This window comes from Rutilus rutilus (assembly GCF_951802725.1).
Source record: "Rutilus rutilus genome assembly, chromosome: 16".
Lineage (NCBI taxonomy): Eukaryota > Metazoa > Chordata > Actinopteri > Cypriniformes > Leuciscidae > Rutilus > Rutilus rutilus.
In genome coordinates this window covers 20,350,878-20,374,435 of record NC_140224.1, presented here as the reverse complement: position 1 = coordinate 20,374,435, position 23,558 = coordinate 20,350,878, and the positions used below count along the sequence as shown (strand labels likewise).

Here is a 23,558-nt window from a genome sequence, read left to right as displayed (position 1 = left end):
AATGTAATAAAAAACTGAATGTTTATTTTAAATACAAAATAACCAATCTACATATTTATCATCATAGTTTGTTTCAATCTTTTACATTTTAGCTTGTTCTACAGCAAGTCAGCGATATTTTAACCATGATCGTACTTTTCAACTGAATACATTTATTTGTTTTCACAATGAGCAGCTTTTATGCTGATTCTATGCAATTTGAATAAATGCATTTTGAAAATACGATTATTTAAATAGAATCAAATAACTGTAGGTCTAAATGGTTTTATTTGATTGCAGACATTTCTTTTCGGTTTTATTAATGTATCACTGATAAATGTGCATCACATTAAGTTCATTAGTTTGTTTATGTTAAATAAATAATTTAAAAGAAATTTTATGGGCAATTCAGATGCGTAAATCTTACATTTAGGCCTAAATATTTTGAGCGTATTTAGAGTATTTTACAATATAGTCCAACTGCATTTTGGATCTTCAGTAAGAGAATTTTAGACAGCAACAGTTACACATATCTTTTAAGGTCTTGCAAGGCGTGAGAAAAGGGAGGAGCAGGAAGTTGAGATCATATCAGAATGAACAAAGACCTCAAATGGCCTTCGTGATCCCTATGCCTTCTTGTAAGTCACTAAAGTTGTGAAAACCTGCGTAAAGCTTTTTGATTTGAAACGTAGACAACTCAATGGACAACGAAATCATCTCAGTTATTTATTTTACATTATGCAATAAACATTTTCAGTACAAGAATCTCCTCGTCCAGTTCACGAATCTAATAATACTGCCTTCTTAGGGCTGATATAACAACAGACAGGAACTTTTGCCAAGCAGCTTGGATGTCTGGGGTGAAGTCAGTCCTCATGCGTCTAGCGATCACCACGGTCAGGCAGTCAGCTAAGAGCTGTAAAAGAAGTGGGGAAAAGTAAAGCACAGTTCCAACATAACCAATATGGTAGCCGCGCATTGCTTTAAGACGCCAACCTGGAAATTGCCTGGGTCGACCTGCAGTTTCTCTGAGTGAAGCACGCTAAGGGCAGTGAAGGTGTTCTTGATATTATCCATGTTATTGAGAGCTTTCTCCAGTCCTTGAAGCACTACAGTGCCGTGCGCCGCGATTTTTGGATTAGCCATGATTGCCTCCGCGTTATACAGGTTTCCAAACCCACCAAAGTACCGCTGAGTCCAAGGGTAGACGACCAAGCATCTTGAGATCAGACAATAAAGACAGGTCAGGAACATTAAAGGCCTTGATGGCTAACTAGGCTACAACAAATACGTCCACCGAAGAAATCAAAATACACAAATTATAAAAATTGAACAGTGGAAAGAGAAAATATTACCTCGTCAAGCTCTCGAGGCCCACCGACTCGTAGTCGAGTTTGGCGAATACACCCTGTATCGCAGCGCGTTCCTCAGCTGTCCACTGAACCATGGTGTCTTATTGTGGCTTCACAGCTGGACAGATGTTTAAATAGGACTGGTAGGCCGCCGCCCATGTATATCAGGCAGATCTGTTCGGCCGATAGTCCGGAGGAAAAGGCGGCAGTTGACCGATAAACGGAGTCCATGTGAATAAACTAGTATTGTTCACGAGTTCACATCTACATATAATTAGTACAATACGTTTATGCGTATTTGGCGTGCTGTCCGTGGAGAGGGCTCAGAGCTCGGAGTTAGGCCCGAACCCAGAGTAGGCTACTCCCCCCAGTTGGTAAGTGTAGATGGAACTGGAAGTGAGGAGATGGGGTGGAGGAGGGATGCTGACAAACTTTCAATGAACAGAGATAGGTCTGCTGTGAATTTATACTCTGTCATTGAGTTGATTATTACTGATTAATCTCCAGCTGCGCATAATTTGGTTAATTATCTGAAGCTGCTCCTCCCGAACTTTGTTAATAAAACATCATATAGTGTTTCATCACCAGAGTTTATTTATTAAACCTGACAGAGCGAGTCTGTTTATGCTGCAAATTGTATAGGTCTAAGATAGCTATCCAAAGGTCCAATCTGAGTCGAATTAAACTTGTCATATTTGCATATCTGTCCTGTGAAAAGTTGAAATAACAGGCTTAGCCTACTTAGTTCATGGGTCCTGTTTGCTAAATTAAAATGATATGCACTAGCCTATAGTGGCCAATGTAGCCTACTGTGTTTTATATTGTGTATGTAGGCCTATTAATTTTTTCACTTTTAGATTTAATTTTGTGTTGTGTTTTGGGGTTAAAGAAAATGTCCGTAAACGCAACGAAAAATGTTGTGGCAGAAAATTAGGTAGGCTATAAGAACAGGGTTTTCCAATGATTTCCATAGGGACATGATGCTTCACGTGAGTGTGGCGCTGTCCAGTCTTCAGTGCTGAAATATTGGCTGAAGTTCAAAGGGAAATGTGACGCTATCCGTTGTGCTTAAAGCATTTAACAGTAGGCTTTTCTTTACATGTGGGTCAGTTACTTTATGTATAGGTTACTTTATGTATATTAAGTTCAAACCTTTAACAAAGCCCCTGATAATGTATTATCACTATATAAGATGGGGTAAGATGACCAACTTCATTTTTTTCTCTCTTGACCATAGAATAGGCATACGTTACGGAATATTTAAGTCTAAATTTAAGATTTATATATTAGGATTGCATATAAAATTTCCTTTCGTTTATATCACACCGTTTTAACAAACTATAAAAGTGATTCATATTTGTGAGCCATGCATGCATACATGAAAGAAACTACATTTTTTGTAATGATAAAATGAATGTGTTTTAAATACAAAATAACCGATTTACTATACCTGGCTTAGACCTATATATTTTGTAGCATAAACAGTAGACTCGCTCTTTCAGGTTTAACAAATAAACAACAAGAAACCTCACACTCTGGTGATGAAACATTATCAATACTAGTTTATTCACATGGACTTATCGGTCAACTGCCGCCTTTTCCTCCGGACTATCGGCCGAACAGATCTGCCTGATATACATGGGCGGCGGCCTACCAGTCCTATTTAAACATCTGTCCAGCTGTGAAGCCACAAGAAGACACGATGGTTCAGTGGACAGCTGAGGAACGCGCTGCGATACAGGGTGTATTCGCCAAACTCGACCACGAATCGGTGGGCCTCGAGAGCTTGACGAGGTAATATTTTCTCTTTCCACTGTTCAATTTTTATAATTTGTGTATTTTGATTTCTTCAGTGGACGTATTTGTTGTAGCCTAGTTAGCCATCAAGGCCTTTAATGTTCCTGACCTGTCTTTATTGTCTGATCTCAAGATGCTTGGTCGTCTACCCTTGGACTCAGCGGTACTTTGGTGGGTTTGGAAACCTGTATAACGCGGAGGCAATCATGGCTAATCCAAAAATCGCGGCGCACGGCACTGTAGTGCTTCAAGGACTGGAGAAAGCTCTCAATAACATGGATAATATCAAGAACACCTTCACTGCCCTTAGCGTGCTTCACTCAGAGAAACTGCAGGTCGACCCAGGCAATTTCCAGGTTGGCGTCTTAAAGCAATGCGCGGCTACCATATTGGTTATGTTGGAACTGTGCTTTACTTTTCCCCACTTCTTTTACAGCTCTTAGCTGACTGCCTGACCGTGGTGATCGCTAGACGCATGAGGACTGACTTCACCCCAGACATCCAAGCTGCTTGGCAAAAGTTCCTGTCTGTTGTTATATCAGCCCTAAGAAGGCAGTATTATTAGATTCGTGAACTGGACGAGGAGATTCTTGTACTGAAAATGTTTATTGTATAATGCAAAATAAATGACTGAGATGATTTCGTTGTCCATTGAGTTGTCTACGTTTCAAATCAAAAAGCTTTACGCAGGTTTTCACAACTTTAGTGACTTACAAGAAGGCATAGGGATCACGAAGGCCATTTGAGGTCTTTGTTCATTCTGATATGATCTCAACTTCCTGCTCCTCCCTTTTCTCACGCCTTGCAAGACCTTAAAAGATATGTGTAACTGTTGCAATCTTTAATGTCTAAAATTCTCTTACTGAAGATCCAAAATGCAGTTGGACTATTGTAAAATACTCTAAATACGCTCAAAATATTTAGGCCTAAATGTAAGATCTGAATTGCATACAATTTGGTTTAAATTATTTATTTAACATAAACAAACTAATGAACTTAATGTGATGCACATTTGTCAGTTATACATTAAAGAAACCGTCAATACATTTCTGCACTCAAATAAAACCATTTACAGTTATTGCAGTGATTCCATTTAAATAATCATATTTTCAAAAGACATTTACAAAAATTGCTTAGAATCGGCAAAAATCTGCTCATTGTGAAAACAATTAAATTTATTCAGTTGAAAAGTATGATAATGGTTAAAATATAGCTGGCTTGCTGTGGGACAAGCATAAGTTAAAATGTAAAAGGTTGAAAAACTGAATGACACACATATATATATATATATATATATATATATATGGGTGGTTGACATGACATGGCCTTTTTTTGGTCCAATGTGTCAATGTTAAGTAAATTATAGAAAAATATATCAAAAACTGTGGTGATATTGTTCAGAAAGTGCTGTTTTATATGGACATACAGAGCATTCATGGGTTTAATCTTCCATTTTTTCACAATTTTCAGCCAAACCAGAATAAACTCATATGGCGTGACTGTCCCAAGCACATTTCACAAATTTTGATTTTGAATAAAAACAAAAAAATGAATTCATTTTCTGTTTATTAAATCATATATTGTTATCCCAGATGTCTACTTGTGAGTCTGCTTGAGTAAAAGTTCAGGCATAATATTTTGAATCAGCCCTTAACTAAAACGTTTTGTCCCGGAAATAGATATCATTAGGTGTGACGCCATATTCCCTTTTTTAAAAGGGCAATTGTTTGGAGATCTTTGGGGTGTGGGGGTCCTCCTTCTTTCAGGAGGAAGAACAACACCTCAGAAGGACACTGAAAGTTACAATTAGAGTTTTCTCTCTTCGTGGTTTAAAAAAAATCAAGTATATCCGGCACTCCTGCTTCAGTTCCCTTTTGCGCTGTCTTTTGGTGTGACTCATTTTACACAAAAATGCCCAAATTAAATTATTTTTCAGTCAAAATTACCTTCAAAACTATATTGTCATATTGTAGTTAGCATGGTTTTAGCATGTTAGCATAAAAGCACATTGCTTAATGTCATGCTAAGTACATGAAACCTCATATGGTGTGACACAAAATCATAAGGTGTGACAGGGTTTTCTTGTCACACCATATGATTATTTTGTCACACTATATGATATGAATTGCATTTAAATACGTAAATAATGTTCTTAGATACATATTTTATAACTAATAGTTAAGTTTATTGAATATTTTGACCTTTTAACACATTTTGATACTATATTATGTACACATTTAATATCTATACACCAACTCAATTTGGTGAATCCCTACTATCCCATTTTCAAGCTGAATCCATGTTAAACTACAGCATTTTGTCACTCAAATGTTTCCCTTTATTTATTTATTTATTTATGTATTTATTTATTTTTTTTTCAGTTTGAGGTAGATTTCAGTAGATGGCGAGATAATGCGAATAAAGAAAGAACAACGAAATGATACATCAGCTTGCTGTTCGGTCATTGTTTTACTCATCCTCATTTTGAAATGAATTTATGCATTAAATAAAAAAATGTTCAATGATTTACTATAAAGATTATTATAATTCATGTAGTTAATATTCAGCAGATTAAAATAAAAAGTGCAACATCAAATGAATACAGTAAGTGGATTAATGCATGTGTTATAAACATATGATTCTTTGCTACTTTGAGCAGAACTCACTGTTTTAAACAATTTTGTGATTTTTGCTGTAACTGAAACAATGATTCACTTGTCAAACTAAGTTGGGTTGTTTGTTAAATGCAGATAATACAGATTTTTGCATACAGATTGTTGTGTGGTGTGACATCATATGGCGTGACACCATGTCATTTGGTGTGACATTCAAAAATTTTAAAGATATTAAGGCTTTTTGGTTATTAATCATAAAATCATCAATGTGACAGATGGGGAATAGTGCCAGCAAAGGTTACAAGCATTTTGGTACTTTTATAGCAAGGTATTCCCAAATTAATTTGAAGTATATTGAAAGATTACAAGTAAACGTCTGTCTATGAGTGATGATAAAGTAAAATAATGCCAAATTTAACATATTTGCACACAAGAATTGCTATACTTTTATATAGTAATGATAAAGAATCAGGATAAATTGACTTACATTATCACATTATACCCCTTTTTAATTTAATACACAATAACATTCATGTCACACCATATGACATTTTTAGTCACTAAGACAGTAAACTAGTGAATAAATGTAAATTTTAGGACAAAATCTACAAGACCACATATATATTTGGAAATATAAGAGTTGGTAGAATATAACCCAATGAGTTCCATGACTTACATTTGAGATTTTTAAAAAAAACTTTTTTTTAGCCAAATATGTCAACCACCCACATATACATACATTTAATTCTTGCAAATATACATACATTTGTATATACATACAAAGGAACTTCTGCTATATCAGGAAAAGAAACTGCCAACCATTTGTCAGATGTTTCATACAATGAAAGAGCAATATGTGAAAAAAAAAAAAAAAAAGTTTTGGAATTATTTAACTATGACAGTTTAGATGTGAAAAGGTCAGTTTCTTTTGAAGAAATGTAAGAGGTAATAGACAATGATTAGTTTTGAGAAGTTTTGCTTTCCATATCTGTGTCACCCCTGAATGAGCCTCTGGAACATTATCTCTGGCATCTGGAACATCATTAACTACAATCTAACTAACATCCCCTTCATGGGTGTATTTACGTGCTGCGGCACCGTTGTGGTGAAGATGGCAGTTCCGTTGCCGTATGGGTTTTGATGGCATCATCCAAGCTGTCAGCCTCCAGAATCACCAATACAGGACCAAATATCTCCTCACTTTATGTCGGGCATAACATTGCTAATGATGGTTGGTCCTTCCAGCTTGCGTAACCCTTGACCTTCACATTCTTCCATCCACACCACTGTGTTCATTCACTCTTTGGCCTGAGGTGAGATCATGAGAGGTCCCACATCAGCAACGGGCTGGTCTCCTGCATTGACAAGGAGACTCATTGCATGTTCAACCAGTTCAGGCAACCCGTTTTGGACTTCTTCTATGAGGATAGCCATGGAAAGTGCCATGCATCTGTGACCAATAACTGGTTGAGTCTGTTCTCTTTGTTGGCATCAGTCATCACCACACTCTTTGCCCCCATGTTGCTCTGCACTCTATTGCCATTTTTGGAGCATCTTTCACAATGTACTCACCGGCCTGGGGTGCGTTTCCCAAAGCCAACTATGGTCGCAAGTTCCGTCGCTACCAATAGAGTTCAATGGAAATTGCGATCGTAGTTAGCCAACGATGCTTTTGGGAAACGCACCCCTGGTTGGAGCCACCGAAACTGATGACTTTGATGGTGGGATGGTCACAGAAGAAGTTCACAGCATCATGCTGTCCGTGGATTATGTTTAATGTTCCATCTGGAGCAGTTTGGCAAGCATCATGGTGCAGCCAAGCACTCTCTGAGGGCTACAGTAAATAGGTGGTCCCACACACCATGCCCAATGAGAATATCCACTGAGGCTAATCATCCTTCCAAACAATTCTGTACATCCAAACAAGATGAGCATTGCACTCAGTTACAACTCATTTTTCATTAAAACTTTGTGATAAATGTCATGGAGTCTAATAAATAATGAGGGTGAGTAAATGACGACATTGTTCAGTTTTGGGTGAACTCTCCGTTTAATTCGGATAATGATGAGTTTAAACGTACGGCAGGTGCGTATCAATTCCTCTTTATTGCATTAGAGACATACAATACTTTCCCCAAATTTGAGAGTTTTTAATGATACTGTCTGCTCAGAGCAGAGACGACAACAGCGATGAACTTCTGCCAGGCAGCCTGCACGCTAGGGGTGAAAGAAGAACCCATCGTCGCAGCAATCACGATCGTCAGGCAGTCAGCCAGCAGCTGAAACAGAAAGGCAGAAAGAGTGTCAAGCAACTGGTTGCTAAATGTTTTAAATAGTGTCTGAGTGCATCTTAACGAGTTTTACATGCTGTTATGCTTGCATACCCTGAAGTTGTCAGGATCCACGTGCAGTTTCTCGGAGTGCAGAACGCTCAGATCGGCGTATGCGTTCTTAATATTATCCATGTTCTTCATGGCTTTGTCAAGCCCGTGGAGCACAACAGTTCCGTGGGCTGCGACCATTGGATTGGACTTGATGGCATCTGCACTGTACAGGTTTCCAAAACCTCCGAAGTACCGCTGAGTCCAGGGATACACAATCAAGACCCTGCAATATAACATAAAACATCCACAAATGAATCAAATTAAAATAAAAAAATAAAAAGGAATCCAGCTCTTTTGTATAATCTCTGTACAAAGAAAACTTGCATAAATTATGAGAATGAGGAGCACATTAATGGGCATGGGTCTTACCTCTGCAAGGCTTTTGGGCCAGCGTCCTCATAGTTAAGCTTGCTGAAAACGTCCTTGATATAGGCACGCTCCTGGTCGGTCCACACAACCATCTCGTCAGTTTATGATTTTCTTCTCCGTTAGGAATAAGAATCATATCTTTCCACTCTTGTCGACACTATTTATGTCATCGGGTTGCATCGCCAATACAAGTGGGCTCACTTAATTGGCTGAAACTTCTCATGGGCAGGGCGCTGAATATGTAGTGATTCTGGACGTTTGCAATCTTCTAGAAGTTTTAATGTAAGTAGCAAAATAGCCTACTTGTAGCATAACATACGCCCCCTTTTTTCACGAAAAGAGTAAGGGAAAAGAATAGTATGACGGTGAATGTGGATCAACATATGCTGGAAATGATAAAAGTGTCTTTAGATAAAACATAACATTCCTACATCTTTATGTAATTGTTTTAATCATTGTCTAATCAGTTGTAAACGTGACTTTCAAAGACTATGAATTATTGTCGTGATCTCAGCTGTTGGTTATCTCATTCATACATACGCACATTCAAAACGACTCTGCTTATCTCCACTATACCAGACTCTCAATTACGTAGATCTCAAAATGAAATGCATTTGACCGAGTGGTTGAAAAAAAAAATCCAGTCTCACCAAATACCAAATAAAAAGGGCGTGGGCATTTTATCGATTCACCAGGCAAACATTTGAGAGCCAGTAAATGAAATAAATGATTATAAATCAAATCAGAATAAAAAAATCTGAATAATCAAAAACTGATTCAGTTCCCTTTTTAGTCGTTTTGTCTTTTCAATAGCCTAATGCCTTGTAAGAAAACAAATGTTAACGTTTGTTGTTGTTGCTGTTATTATCATTATTACTAATGCAAATTTGCAAGAATTAAATGTGATATAGGCCTACGTCGTATTTATATTAAAATCAGAGGTGTATATGAGGCGTGCATGAGCAAATGGACCTTTCAGCTATTGCATACTAACTAAACTAAGTAAATTAGCACACAAAATAAATCATTCAGAATAATCAAAACCTGTGCTTCCGTTCCCTTTTGGTCTTCCTTTTACACAATATATGCCTTGTAATAAAACCAAAACATACATGTTTATTTTTTTTTATTTTAGATCTTAATAATAATAATAATAATAATAATAATAATAACACACTATAACTGATTCAGTTGGCACAATTTCCCAAACCATTCGTTCAGTTCTCAAAACAGACATTTCGCAAAACGTTTATGATATATAAAATCTTAATGATTTCTGCAAAACTTAAACTTCACACAAAAATGCAGGTAAAATGCAACAGGTTTGACCATGTTCCCATTCATATAACACAAAGACATCATTAACTCAAGCATCATAAGGTGAACTCAAATAGCACGAATAGCATTTATCCATGAGTAAATCGTTCTGTATACTTCAACATACAGTATAATTACAGCATACAGTAACTTAGATGAGGGACATTTCACTACAGTACACTGTAGCACGTTGTACACCCTCAAACTCACAATTGTAAAATGTATGTATAGCCATTTTTTACATGTGGCACTGGCTTTACATTTTTTTTTTACATGTGTGCACTTTTGCAAAACTGAGAAATGACAGCGGGGAGGTAGAAAAAGTATTGTCAGAAGACCAAGAAGCTGCGATAGTATTGATGATGATTTTGTAATTAAATCTGGCCAAAGGTGCAGAGGATGCTGAAATTATTTATTTTTTACTGTAGTAATTGACCATATTGTGATGCATACCATGTTCATATTCAATTCTTAGGTATTTAAAGTTTACTGATTTGTGCTGTAAGATAGGCTACATTTACAGTAATGTAATAAAACATTTTTTTTTACTAAAGCTCATTGTTGTATTTTACTGTATCTTAACTCTTTCATTTACTGTAATAGACACTGAGCTGCAAAAAATATTACGTTTTTGTTACAGTTTTATAATAAATTAATTTCCCCAGTGTTCACTGAGCAGGAAAGTTGTCTGTGTATTTGTTCGGTTTTGTGTGTTATCTGAGGCCATGTTTGATTCACGACAAAAGAGAATATGTTTTTGACTGAAACAGGTTGGTGTGTAGTTCAGGGATTGTGTTCGTAATTGTGAGAAAATGGTGAATTGTTTCATGAATTGTGTCTCAGCAACCGAGAAAACTGTAATAAACATTGGATTAAAACTAAAATCAGTGGCGCATATAGAAGCGTGATGGACCGTTAAGAACTAAACTCAATAAATTAGCACTCAAAATAAACTGCACTGTGTTTTTTTTTTTAAGTTCAATTTAAAGATCACATGAAGCATCTTGCATAAGAACTAAACAAACTTACTAAATGAATTAAATAATTATATAAATCAGGTTGTGGGGTTACTCATGAAGCTGCGGACGTGAGCTGATTAGGATCTGACCCTCGACTTGTGAGTCAAGTGCGCGCGCACGTACAGTATCATCACTTATCACCTCAAAATTAGGAGGGGAAAATGGGCATCAAGTCAATTTTCAGCGTTCACTGGCAGGAGTTCAATCTGACACGCAATTAGGCTGTATCTTGGGTGTGCCCATCTCAACTACAAACGCTTAAAAAGAGGACCAACATGTAGGTGGGTAAGTCATTTGACCACGTCTATTCATTCCAGACATCGATTCAAAATGAGTCTCTCTGCTAAGGACAAAGCCGCTGTGAAGACCCTCTGGGCAAAGATTTCCCCAAAGGCTGAGGATATCGGCAATGAGGCGTTGTCCAGGTAAGACAAATTCTTGAATTTCGTTAAAAAATAATTGTACAGGTCTATGGTAAGGGTCTGATTAAACTGGAACTTACACTATCCCCTTGTTTTGCAGAATGCTGTTGGTCTACCCTCAGACCAAGACCTACTTCTCTCACTGGAGCGACCTGAGCCCCGGCTCTGCTCCGGTGAGGAAGCATGGAAAGAAGGTCCTCGGTGGACTCGGTTTGGCTGTTGAAAAAATCGACGACCTTTTCGGTGGCCTGCTCACTCTCAGCGAGCTGCATGCCTTCCAGCTGAGAGTCGATCCTGCTAACTTCAAGGTAAACATACTGTTGTTTCTGACGCTAACTTATTAATAATTTCGCTAGGCTACTTTTAGTTGTCATTATTGTTAATCATTATTAATCTTAATTTAACAGATCCTGGCCCACAACATTCTCGTGGTGTTGGCCATGCTCTTCCCTGATGACTTCACACCTGAAGCTCACCTGGCCATGGACAAGTTCCTCGCAAGAGTGGCCCTGGCTTTATCTGACAAATATCGTTAACCTCTTTGATATTTGTTAAGCAGTTTGAATGTTGGTTTGTCGATTTGGTCAACAACATGTCAATTAAAACAAATCTGAAGACACTTATTTGGTGCATTTTTTTTTTCTTATTATTATTATTTTTTTTTTTTTGCAGTAAGAATCCATTTTGGATCATATGAATTCTGTTGTATTTATGAAATTGTTTTAGATCATTAAACTCGGATTAGACTAAATCATGCAGCGGACATGGCTATTAATTAATTAAGCCTATTGCTTGAATAAATAGCCTATATGTAGATAGCCTATTTCAATCTTCACATTTTGGCACACCATGCAATGTTCAAAATATACCGTAATTAATTTTGTTTCTTTTAGCTTATAAAATATTTAAGGCCTTTATGTAGCCTACAAAGTATGCCTACGCCTAGCATGCATATGCTATATATACATATATATATATATATATATATATATATATATATATATATATATATATATATACTATAATATATTATATAGTCTATAGCCTATACATAGGCTACACAAATATAGGCTACAATATATATTTAATATATATGCAATACATATAGGCTATGTTATATAAACATAAAGGATATTAGGGTTGTGAGGCGATTGATATTTTTAATCTAATTAATTACAGACATTACACATAATACAATAAAATGTATATTAATTAGCTACATTAAAATATAGAGCAGCACACTAAAAACTAGAAGACAAGAACCCGTCAAATAATGAAATGAGATCAACTGCTTGAGACGCGCGAGCAGCTTAGTCACGTGAGAAAGTCTTGGATAGGGCATTTACGGTCATTCAAAGCTAATATCTTGATTGTCTGAAAAGAAAAGAAAAACAACAACAACGCTCATCAAGGAGCCACATGCGGAACAAAAACCACGCGCACTATTCGGCATAAAAGTAGCTCTATAAAAAATTGTCTCGAAAAATTAGGCTACATGAAAATAGTCAACAAATATCACAACATTTTAGTAGCCTATTAAATATACACTCTAAAAAGACTGGGTTAAAAGTTGGGTTAAAAAAAGTTGGTTAAAACCCACGGTTGGGTTCACTTTTCCTATTTGGTAACCCAGTGCTGGGTAAACATTGGACAGAAAACATGCTGGGTTATTTTGACCCAGTATTTATATATTAATTGTATTCATTTGCTTTTTTTTTTTTTTTTTTTTGAAGGTTATTCATTTTAATATAGTAATAATAATATAGGCTACTCTAAAATCTGTTATAACTATAGCTAGGAAAAGGAAAGTTCATATAAAATATTTTTTATTCAATGACAAGAAATTTTTTGACAATCATAAAACATTTAGAAAAGGAAGTGGCAGGAGCATTATTATGTGACACTGACTCAGCGTATTGTCAGTAAAAATGACCCAAAAGCTGAGTTACACATTGCACTTGGGTAAAAAATAATAAAAATGGCTGAACCCAGCATTTGGGTTAAAAAAGAACCCAGAATTTTTAAAGAGTCACCTAATAGCCCTTGGCAAAACTTGTAAAAACTAGGTCTCCCATATTTTTTATATTAAAAAACAAGAACAAAACATACATAATTCAGTTCGAAATAATAATCTAAGAATAATAATAAGACTAAGAATAATAATACAGCCTAAAATTATTTGTTATTCCTCTTATTTTTAATTATTCCTATAATCGCTTTTGGTGGTATATGGTGTCTGGCAAAAAAAAAAAAACTTTTAGACATTTGATTGAAACTTGTTTTGAACTAAATACAGGAAATGCTCCACAAACAGTATTAATGTTGACATGTGCAATACTTTTAAACACACTGATAATGTAAAAATATGGAATCAACTTTATTTCGAGTAAATTCCAAACTACAGTCTGAGATAGGCTAAAACATTTTATGTGAAACATTATCAACGGACAATTTACTGACATCTGCTGGAAAGAAGAAAAATGGTTGGTCATTTGTTATAAAAGGCAAGCACAGTAAGCCACAGTTTTAAATTCAATAGCGATATATGCAGTTAAGATAGACATGAAATATTTAGAGAGTTTAGAAGTAACAATGGCGTCATGAATTGAGAGGCTTTGCATGTTGATGTGCTCCAATATCATTTCAATATAACTCGTGTCTTCTCATCTCCAAGCAGAAGCCTGTAAAAAATAAATAAAGTTACAGTCTGCTGTAAAAATTATTTCTTGTCATGGAAGACCTCAACAAGGAAATATGGCATATTTAATATCAAGGCAAACTAACCTCACAAGAGCAGCAGCCACCAGACCTCCCCCTATCGGACCGACCCAATAAACCCAATGATAAGACCAGTGGTTAGCTATCAGTGCAGGTCCAAAAGCTCTTGCAGGGTTCAGACAGGTGCCAGAAACATCTCCTCTATTAAAATAAAACAACAGTTGTAGAACAATTACAATGAGGGAAATAATATATATATATATTTTTTTATTATTATTTCACTCTAATGCTAAAACTCTGTAAGACAAATTTAAATTAACAAAATTTAAATGGGCAGAAACCTCATATCTCCACATTTAGTAAAAAACTGCCAAAAATCTATGGTTTCTGAAACTTGCCAAAGGCAGACTGCCAGACAACTAGACAGCCACTGACAGGTCACGTGACATGCCAGAATCAGACTGGAAGCTGCCAGCCAGCGAGCCACTGACAGGTCACGTGACATGCCAGTGGCGGCTCCTGCCAGCCAGCTGAAGATTGAACCCCTACTGGAGTACTGAGCCCCATATAGCAACAATAAACTTTATAAATGTATAAGTTGAGAACGTAGCTAATGCGACATATAGCTACTACTGCCTCAGATGCGGCAGTTTAATGAAGGACAAAACACGTATGCCTATTAGCCTCCAAAACTCACTGGTCAAAAACTTGTTAACTTAATTTGAGCTTGATTTGGTAGACTCACCCTGCCAGAATATTGATGATAACAGTGCAGCCCGCCATGAAGGGCACCAGGGGGCTTTTGCTCTTTCCATTGACTGCCCCCATTAGGACTACCATGGTTACTAGACACGTCATTGCCATTTCAGCAAACACAACCTTCCCCAGCTGCTCATCAGACTTCAGAACAGCAAAGGCCGCTCCGGTAGCATTCATGTAGTTCTCGTGTGATGTCATAACCTTTAAAATACATTCTCTGTTGAGCACTTTTTTGTGTTATGGAAAGAACCAGCAATATTATTTTCTGTTCTTGTATTTAGTGTATTCTTGTTCACACCTTTGACATTGCAGCTCCCAGCACACCTCCGATCATCTGACTGATAAGGTAGGGAACAACCATCGTCAGCTGAAGTCCACCACACAACCAGATGGCGATGGTGAACGGAGGGTTGAAATGTGATCCGCTGCATGGAGAGAAAAAAAAATCATTCAGGTGAGATATAAACTCACTTGCTTTCAGATAGGGATTCAGAAACATCCCTTTCAGCACTCAAATCAAAAGAAGTGCATAAAAAAATAAAAAAAGCCTGTAACACTTTATTTTATTTGTCCTTATTATGTTATTTGTAAGTATGCAGTATTAACAGCAGGGGCTATATTATGCATAATTACTTGCAAATAACCCTAAACCTAATAAGTACAAGTATGTTGTTATAAACAGTACTTTAATGAACAAGCACACCTTAAAATAAATTATTCTTACCTGATTTCTGCCATACATGCCACCAGCACAGCCACTGCCAAACCATGTGCGAGTGCTGGCTGTAGTCTTCCTGCTGCCTCCACATTTTCAATGACAGACACGCAGCCAATGAAGACAAAAAACATTGTGCCCACCAGCTCGGCAACACATGGCTGGATTATTCTTTCATATTTGCTCTGAGGTTTGGGTGAGGATTCATTCTTCTTCAGCAAGGTTTTGTCCAGCTCTTTGAGCTCTAGCTTCTCCATATCCACTGACATTGTGCACCATCAAGTGGAATGAGTAACTTTGTGACTGTGTGGCAGAGGGAAGCACTATGATAAGAGCCAACTTGACTTGTTCCACCATAAATCACTCTTATATCCATGAAAGACTGATATATTATCATAGGATTATTATGAAAGACGCAGCAGCCACATACTGTTCAACCAAGGTTTAGGAGACAATGAAACGAACTGGAAAGTTTAAACAATAACTGTGAGGTATAAGCACAGACATTTTCAATCTAGAGGTAGATCAATGGATGGTTTTCCCTTATCAGATTTAAGTGGCATTTGGACAGTTTTTTCCCCACCACTATTACATCTGTTGTTATTGATTTGCATGTCAAGTGTGTGATAACTCCCTGACCTTGGCTGTAAATGCTATCAACCCAAATAGCATAATAAACCAGCACGTTGACACTTTAAGGTGAACTTTGAGCATATTATATGCTGAAATGGGATATGTTTTATTTATTAATAATTATATTAATATATTTGGGTCAATTTATTGATCTTTACATAAATTACAATTAATTTCTAAATTAAAAAGAATATGTATATAAGATTAAGGTTTAGATAAATATTTTAACCAAGTGTAGAGTTTTGTTCCTCCTTCATAATTAAACATATTTTCTTCATATTTTGATGATATATATCTGGACATCTCTTTTGGCCACTACTGTGTGTGTATATTATACACTCCTGGGCAAAAAAATAAAATGAAAAATTGGGCTAAACAAAATGGCTTTTAATTGTCTTAACCACAAATTATGTTAGTCAGGAAATTGGTAAAATGTGCACTACTTAAAAATGCACTACTTACAAAGCCATTGCTGTCTCAGAAAAACATCAAAGACAGAATGAAGTTTTTGGCAGAATATAGGAAGTTGTGTGGAGTGATCAATCACAATGAAACAAGTTGCATGGGGATGATCTAGATCGGTGTCTTCGAAAATCTGCTGAGAAATAATAATAAATGCATCTCTACCACTGTCATGAAACAGAAGGATTCACACAGGTAAAGTAATCAACAGGTTTATTTGCAGAAGTATGTGTTCGCAACGATGGAAGCAGGTGAGTAACTGATGAATATAGTGTTCAGGATGGATATCTGGATGAGTAATGGTCTTATCTGTTGCAGGTTCGGAAATGGAGATCGAGACAGATGACAAGATGGCTGAAGGAAGCAGATGACTGAAGACAAATCATTCTGGTAGGTAAGGAGTCAGGTAAGGAGTCAGGTAAGGAGTCAGGTAAGGAGTCAGGTAAGGAGTCAGGTAAGGAGTCAGGTAAGGAGTCAGGTAAGGAGTCAGGTAAGGAGTCAGGTAAGGAGTCAGGTAAGGAGTCAGGTAAGGAGTCAGGTAAGGAGTCAGGTAAGGAGTCAGGTAAGGAGTCAGGTAAGGAGTCAGGTAAGGAGTCAGGTAAGGAGTCAGGTAAGGAGTCAGGTAAGGAGTCAGGTAAGGAGTCAGGTAAGGAGTCAGGTAAGGAGTCAGGTAAGGAGTCAGGTAAGGAGTCAGGTAAGGAGTCAGGTAAGGAGTCAGGTAAGGAGTCAGGTAAGGAGTCAGGTAAGGAGTCAGGTAAGGAGTCAGGTAAGGAGTCAGGTAAGGAGTCAGGTAAGGAGTCAGGTAAGGAGTCAGGTAAGGAGTCAGGTAAGGAGTCAGGTAAGTGTTCGAGGGAACAACAAGACCAGACAATGGTGAAATGCAGTGGGAAGAGTTATATAATGCTGGGTGATGATCAGTGAAGATTGGTGACAGGTGACAGTGATTAGTACTCTGGTGACTGGGAACGAGAGGGTGGAGCGTAGAGGTCTGGTGCTGTCGATGTTGTTGGCTCTGTGACAACCACAGTGGAGCATGGAGGAAGAAGAGACAACCAAGAAGCGGCTTGAGAGCAAGTCCATCAGGCTCATTTTTTGGCCTGGTCAGAGTCCAGATTTGAATAGGGAATATTTGGTCACACATTAAACTCAAATGAACAAGGAGACATTTTTCAACTACTCATGAACAGTTTGAAGCCATTACACTGAGTGGGACAACAGTGACTCTCCTTCTTGTAAAAAGCCATCTACAAGCTGAGGATATTCTGTGCTAAGTTACTTTATCTACAGAATTTGAGCAATTTCCTGACCAGTGATTTGTGATTAAAATGGTTAAGACCATAAAAAGACCACTAAATATTTTGCCTTTTTTGACTTGGCCCATTTTTATTAATTTCTTTTGCCCAAGAGTGTTTGTGTCAGTGTGTGTGTGTGTGTGTGTGTGTGTGTGTGTGTGTGTGTGTGTGTGTGTGTGTGTGTGTGTATATATATATATATATATATATAGAGGTGCTACATATTTACATTTTGCTGAAGAAATACATTCAGGCAATATATAAGAAAAGACTTTATGCTTATTAACATAAAACATCAGAATACATAATGGCAGGCTATAAAACTAAAACAACAAATACATTTGTCAAAGAGACAATGAAGCATCAGAATACAGAAAAGTTTAGAAAACTGCAATAATATAAATGTTTGACAATATCATACAATGCTTTACAAATAATCTTGAATTTAAAAAGCTTGCAACATTGCAGGATCCTCAGAGGTCCTTCATCTCCATCATTTGAAAATAACACGAATCTTCTTGTCTCCCATTATCAACCTAGAATGAATCAAGCAATTGATTAGAATTCTCATACTCACATATTAAGATGAAAAGTTTTATGCTATAAAAACATAAAACCCATATCAAATATTAACTCGTTTCAATATGAATGGCTTCAAAATTAAACAAGTCATCATATATTGTTTAAGCAGATAATGACTTTATACTCCTCCTAAATGAAGAAAATCATTCATTGTGCAAGGAAAAAGTGAGTTGCAAGAATACCTCACAAGGCTGACAGTGACCAAAGCACCAGTCAAAGGTCCCACCCAATATATCCAGTGGTACGTCCAGTAACCGGACACTATCGCTGGCCCAAAGGCCCGTGCTGGATTCATACATGCTCCTGATATTCCACCCCTGTTTGACATGCAAGACAAAATCAGTTAAATCAGAGTTTCTCAAAACTGAAAAAAAATGACCCCAAATACAGCATATCAGCACATTTTAGTGTTAGGAATTAATATTTCCTTTTGCCATTATTATTCTAAGGCTCCTGGGGCCGTATTCACAAAGAATTTTAAGGCTAAAAGTAGCTCCTAACTAACTGGCGAATTTAGGAGCAACTCCTAAAAATAATGGGCGTGTCACTCGTAACTTTAGGACTCCTAATTTTTTTGACTAAGAGTAATTCACGAAGCATTTTAGCCCTAAAAGTAGCACCTAAGCCTGGGACAGCTTAAAAGAAGTCGAGAGGACTCCTAACTCACTAAGACCTATTCACAAACCGCTTTTTGTGGCATTTCACGTTGCGATGTTTTGAAATGCGTACGCAGCGGCTACAGGAGCTTCCAATCGCGAGGGAACAATTTAGCATTGTAGGCATAACTAGGGATGCAATAACGCCACCAACAACAACCAAAACTAGGCTACTCATTGCATGTAAACTAATTGTAACGTTTCATTGTGAATCAAATTAAAATGTTCTTCTCTTTGCAAACGTAGGCAGAGGCATATAGTGACAGATTAATTCAATAATGTTGCAAAGATATTGCATCAATCCATATGTTTCATTAGGCTACTAGGCTATTTGTTTTGCCTTACTCTTTATTCATTTAGGCTATTTATTCAGTTATTCATCATCTTCCGTCCTTCGCACTACTTGTGGAGCGCACGCATTCTCAGACCTGTCACCTGTCTCACTCATCATCGTAGGGGAGGTGTTTGGAATCATTCCCGCGTTACAATCATCAGCCAATCAAGGTGGTCACTTCAGTCAAGCTCGTGCATGAGTAATGACGTCATCCATAGCAACGAAGACTCACTCTTAGTTTAGGAGTTGTCATTTTTTCTTTATTAAGAGTAGGTCTGAAAGGCGTTGTGAATCACTTTTAAGAGAAAACTCCTAGCTAAAATCTTTTAGTGTGATTTAGGAGTACTCCTAGTGGTAAGATAAAATGCTTTGTGAATACGGCCCCTGGTGTCTTTGTTTCCTGTAAAATATCCTGTTTGTTTGGTTGCCATGTTCCTCAAAGGCACTTCATTTTCCACTCTGAAACAAGTGTAGCGACTTGTGAGATAACATCTGCTTATAAAAGCGCATGAAACATATGATGACAGTAAGGGGAGATCAGGGAGTAACGGAACAAGATCAAATATTTCAACATTTCACTGATTAGAGATGAGCTACCGGGGTTGGCGGGTTAAAATCACTATCATACATTAACTCCACCCTGAGGGGAGTCAGGGGTCAGCAGTAAAATCTAGTTAATAATTAGATAAAAAAATAAATAAAAAATAAGTTAATGGTTGTTAAATGGTAGAAATAGAATTAATTATATTTTATTAATTATATAATTATATTATATTTCTATAGTTAATTCTTTGGCCGAATGTAGAAGTATATCCTCCCTGTCTGCTAAGCCATAATATTTCTAGATTTATATATTTTTAAAGCAAATTATAGCAAGTTTCAGCAATAAGGATCCACAAAGTCAAGTTTTATAATATGGATAATTATAATGTAATTAACTTTAAATTATTAGAATTATACTATACAACATCATAGTCTAAAAACATAGCCTATATAACACTCTTAACACTAAGAGGACTGGACTGTTGTACTTTAACACTACAGGTTTTTTTTTTTTTTACTGCTTTGATGCAATTTTCACAAGTAATTAATAAATTTTCAAAACTCTTAGTACTAATATCACAACAGATCATCAAAAGTGTAACAGTTTTTAAAAATGTCATCATACTTTCAATTCAATTACAAAGTATTCTTTTCACTACACAAAATAAGTGTTTCATCAATATAAATGATTAGAGATGCATCAGTAGAAGGGAGACAGATGGCATCAAATACAACATTTCACATGATAGTATGCCATGTGATACTGTAACAGATTACCATGGTAGAGACTGCCACATTACTGTAACTCATAGTATAGATTCAGTCATATGGCAAAGTCAGAACATTTAATATATTGCCAGCAAACTCTGTTCTAGCACAAAACCTAATGGCCATGTCATAACTTCATCACACATTTTGATAACACACTTGATAGATACTATTATAAACATTATGTATTCAATTACGTAAGTTAGGTAATATAAGTGTATTTTCTAATGTGGCATCTAGCCTGTCTTACTGTAATCATTTTAGCAACAAGGGTGATTTGAAACATGTATCTTGCATTGTTTGCTATTGAATGAACTGATTATTAAAAGTACTAAATTGAAAGAAGATCATGTGTTTCAGTGATTAAACCAACCATTCTCATTACATATCACAATGATTATGTAGAATGAAAGCAGGTTTTGAAAGAATGACTAGCTGTGATACAAGTGTGATCAGTTGGGAGTTTTGCACCTGAAAATGTACGCCTTACTTGTGAAAATAGTACCAAAGCGAATGAAAGAACTGTAATCTGCACAGTTCAGGTGTAAGTAGAATTCTAAACTACTTTCATTTGTATCAGATATATATAGGAATATTATATGAAAGAGACTCGAGGTATAGATGCAGATATAGATGTTTAAACAATTGTAAATACATATTTAACTCAAATGCTCTTTATGGCGTCAAAAAACTAGACTAGATTTTAAAATTTAGTGTGGCATAGTATTCTGTACAGTAGGCTATATAATTTGTTTGTGCCTTTGTGTGAAATGTTAGTTTCCTACCCAGCCAAAATATTTGCAGTCACGGTGAGTCCAATGCAGAAGGGAGCGAGATGACTTCGGGTCCTTCCGTTTACGGCACCCATGCTGACAACTATAGTCAAAAAAAGCGTCATTATCATCTCTGCCATAGTCGCAGAGCCAACGCCATGAGAGGACTGAACGGCATTAAACGCTGCTCCAGTTGCATTTCCAAATGCCACATCCGAAGTGACAGCCTAAAGAAAAAGAAAAGAGAATGTTTATATTGCATTGTAAAAAGTGTAAAAGATTGTATGCTTCCAGCAGTTTGAGCAATAAGTCATAAACACAGATACAAATATCGATAGAGAAGCTTCCACACATACTTTGGCAAGGCCGGCAGCAATCACTCCACCTAACATCTGAGAGAGCACGTATGGCACCAGGAGCATCAGCTCCATTCCTCCGATGAGGTAAACACACACAGACACGGCCGGATTGAAGTGACCACCGCTGGAAAGCAAGATGGTGACATCATAAAATCAAGCATGAAAGAAAAAATAAAAAATGTAAATGAGAAATGAAAATATTAAATGATCCTTTAGTCATAAAATTGTATGTATATATATTTTAAATAATAAAGAATTAAATATATTATTTTGCATAGTAATCCTAATAATGCATGCATAATGTAAAATTACTCACTGAAATCTAATTTAAAATTTTAAATATTGTAAATATAACAAGCATATAAATATTATCAACATAGTTTTATAATATATTATTTTGTTTTCTCTGTTTAAAAGTCTAGCCATTTCCTAACTCAAGAACACAGAACATAAGGCAGTTACCTGATTTCTCCAAAAATGGCAATTGCTATGGCCAGCGCCAGTCCATGTGCCAGTGCGGGCTGGATGCTCCCGCTGATGCCCACGTTCCCCATGACCGACACGCAGCCCACGAACATGAAGAGAGTGGAGCCGAGGATCTCTGCCAGGCACGGCTGAATGTAGTGCTCAAAGAAGGACTTCTTCTGCGTGTTCTGATGGTTGTCCCCTCCATCGCCTGTGGTTACTGTAAAGAGATCTGCTTTGGACTCCATTGAGGTCATTTTGCCTGTCCGAAGCTTCAGGTGTTCTGTGCACACGGACACTGCAGCTTTCTACTGATAAAGGTGGACAGAGGATGGGGTGGAGTGGTGTGGTAAGGCGGGCCAACAGTCTCCTTTGTCATCAGTCTTGGTGGCTTGGGAAAAACACTTTATAATTACAGCAGTGGAGAGCATTGTTTGGGGGAGTGACGGGTTCAGGATATAGCTTATCATCCACCACGCTATTACACAACTGAGGACAATAAAAAGACCACGAACTCTCATGTCACTCAAGGTCTTCTCGACTGTCTTACGCAACAGAATTGATTAGAGTTAATGCAGTTTCCCAAACTTTGTAAATGGCATATTATAGATTGCTGTGCATTTCAGCATGGCCTGCAGCAATTTTTTTTGTTTTTATTTGCATTGCATCTGCTCTCCATTCTCATGCATCAAATCAATGTTCCTGTGGCAGTAAATAACAGCACAAGGTCGCTTTGGGTTAATGTTTCTCTTGAGGGACTCACTGACAAAAACGAATACAGAGAAAGACTGCAGGATGCCTGGCGTTGACGGCTAAAGAGGAAACGTTTCCTTTTTTTGTGTCTTTTAATCGCCTTTTGTGAAACTACTTCCTGGTGATTATTTGTGACGTTTGAAAAACATTCACAACCACTCGAAAGTGTGGGGTCCGTTTGATTTTTTTTATGCTTTTCAAAGAAGTCTCTATGCTCACTACGGCTTGCATTTATTTAATCAAAGATACAGTACAAATAGTTGTGAAGTATTATTACCATATCAAATAACTGTTATCTATTTTAATATATATGATTTCAATGAATAGGATTTGGTGTTCAAGAAACATTTCCTATTATTATCCATGTTGAAAAAAGTGATATATTTTTGTTCCTGTGATTCTTTTTGATGAATAGAAAGTTCAATAGAGCAGCATTTATTAAAAACAGAAATCCTTTGTAACATTATAAACGTCTTTACTGTCATTTATCAA

At 36.8% G+C, this 23,558-nt stretch overlaps 5 protein-coding genes across 5 annotated transcripts; 2 read left to right on the top strand and 3 right to left on the bottom strand.

Moving 5' to 3' along the window:
• Positions 1-757: 757 nt before the first annotated feature.
• Positions 758-1,426, bottom strand: LOC311306509 (hemoglobin subunit beta-like; the record flags this gene model as incomplete). The annotated part of the gene is made up of 3 exons (XM_084434947.1): positions 758-895; positions 976-1,198; positions 1,335-1,426. 3 exons carry the CDS (start codon positions 1,424-1,426, stop codon positions 767-769), a joined length of 444 nt encoding a protein of 147 aa, XP_084291073.1. The 3' UTR covers positions 758-766.
• Positions 1,427-3,033: 1,607 nt separating this feature from the next.
• On the top strand, positions 3,034-3,698 carry LOC311306435 (hemoglobin subunit beta-like; the record flags this gene model as incomplete). Its single annotated transcript, XM_084434829.1, has 3 exons — positions 3,034-3,125; positions 3,262-3,484; positions 3,565-3,698. The coding sequence occupies 3 exons, from the start codon at positions 3,034-3,036 to the stop codon at positions 3,691-3,693; spliced, it is 444 nt and encodes a 147-aa protein (XP_084290955.1). The 3' UTR covers positions 3,694-3,698.
• A 4,195-nt stretch (positions 3,699-7,893) lies between these two features.
• On the bottom strand, positions 7,894-8,596 carry hbbe2 (hemoglobin beta embryonic-2; the record flags this gene model as incomplete). The annotated part of the gene is made up of 3 exons (XM_084433480.1): positions 8,497-8,596; positions 8,128-8,350; positions 7,894-8,022 (listed from the first exon to the last, which is right to left on the bottom strand). The coding sequence occupies exons 1-3, from the start codon at positions 8,586-8,588 to the stop codon at positions 7,894-7,896; spliced, it is 444 nt and encodes a 147-aa protein (XP_084289606.1). The 5' UTR covers positions 8,589-8,596.
• A 2,530-nt stretch (positions 8,597-11,126) lies between these two features.
• On the top strand, positions 11,127-11,889 carry hbae5 (hemoglobin, alpha embryonic 5). The gene is made up of 3 exons (XM_084434754.1): positions 11,127-11,257; positions 11,355-11,562; positions 11,662-11,889. Exons 1-3 carry the CDS (start codon positions 11,163-11,165, stop codon positions 11,788-11,790), a joined length of 432 nt encoding a protein of 143 aa, XP_084290880.1. The 5' UTR covers positions 11,127-11,162; the 3' UTR covers positions 11,791-11,889.
• A 1,927-nt stretch (positions 11,890-13,816) lies between these two features.
• On the bottom strand, positions 13,817-22,693 carry LOC311306273 (uncharacterized protein). Its single transcript, XM_084434594.1, has 11 exons — positions 22,311-22,693; positions 21,846-21,972; positions 21,502-21,716; positions 18,598-18,732; positions 18,329-18,369; positions 17,493-17,638; positions 15,456-15,721; positions 15,030-15,156; positions 14,718-14,932; positions 14,039-14,173; positions 13,817-13,935 (listed from the first exon to the last, which is right to left on the bottom strand). The coding sequence occupies exons 1-11, from the start codon at positions 22,568-22,570 to the stop codon at positions 13,893-13,895; spliced, it is 1,710 nt and encodes a 569-aa protein (XP_084290720.1). The 5' UTR covers positions 22,571-22,693; the 3' UTR covers positions 13,817-13,892.
• Between the last annotated feature and the right edge of the window lie 865 nt (positions 22,694-23,558).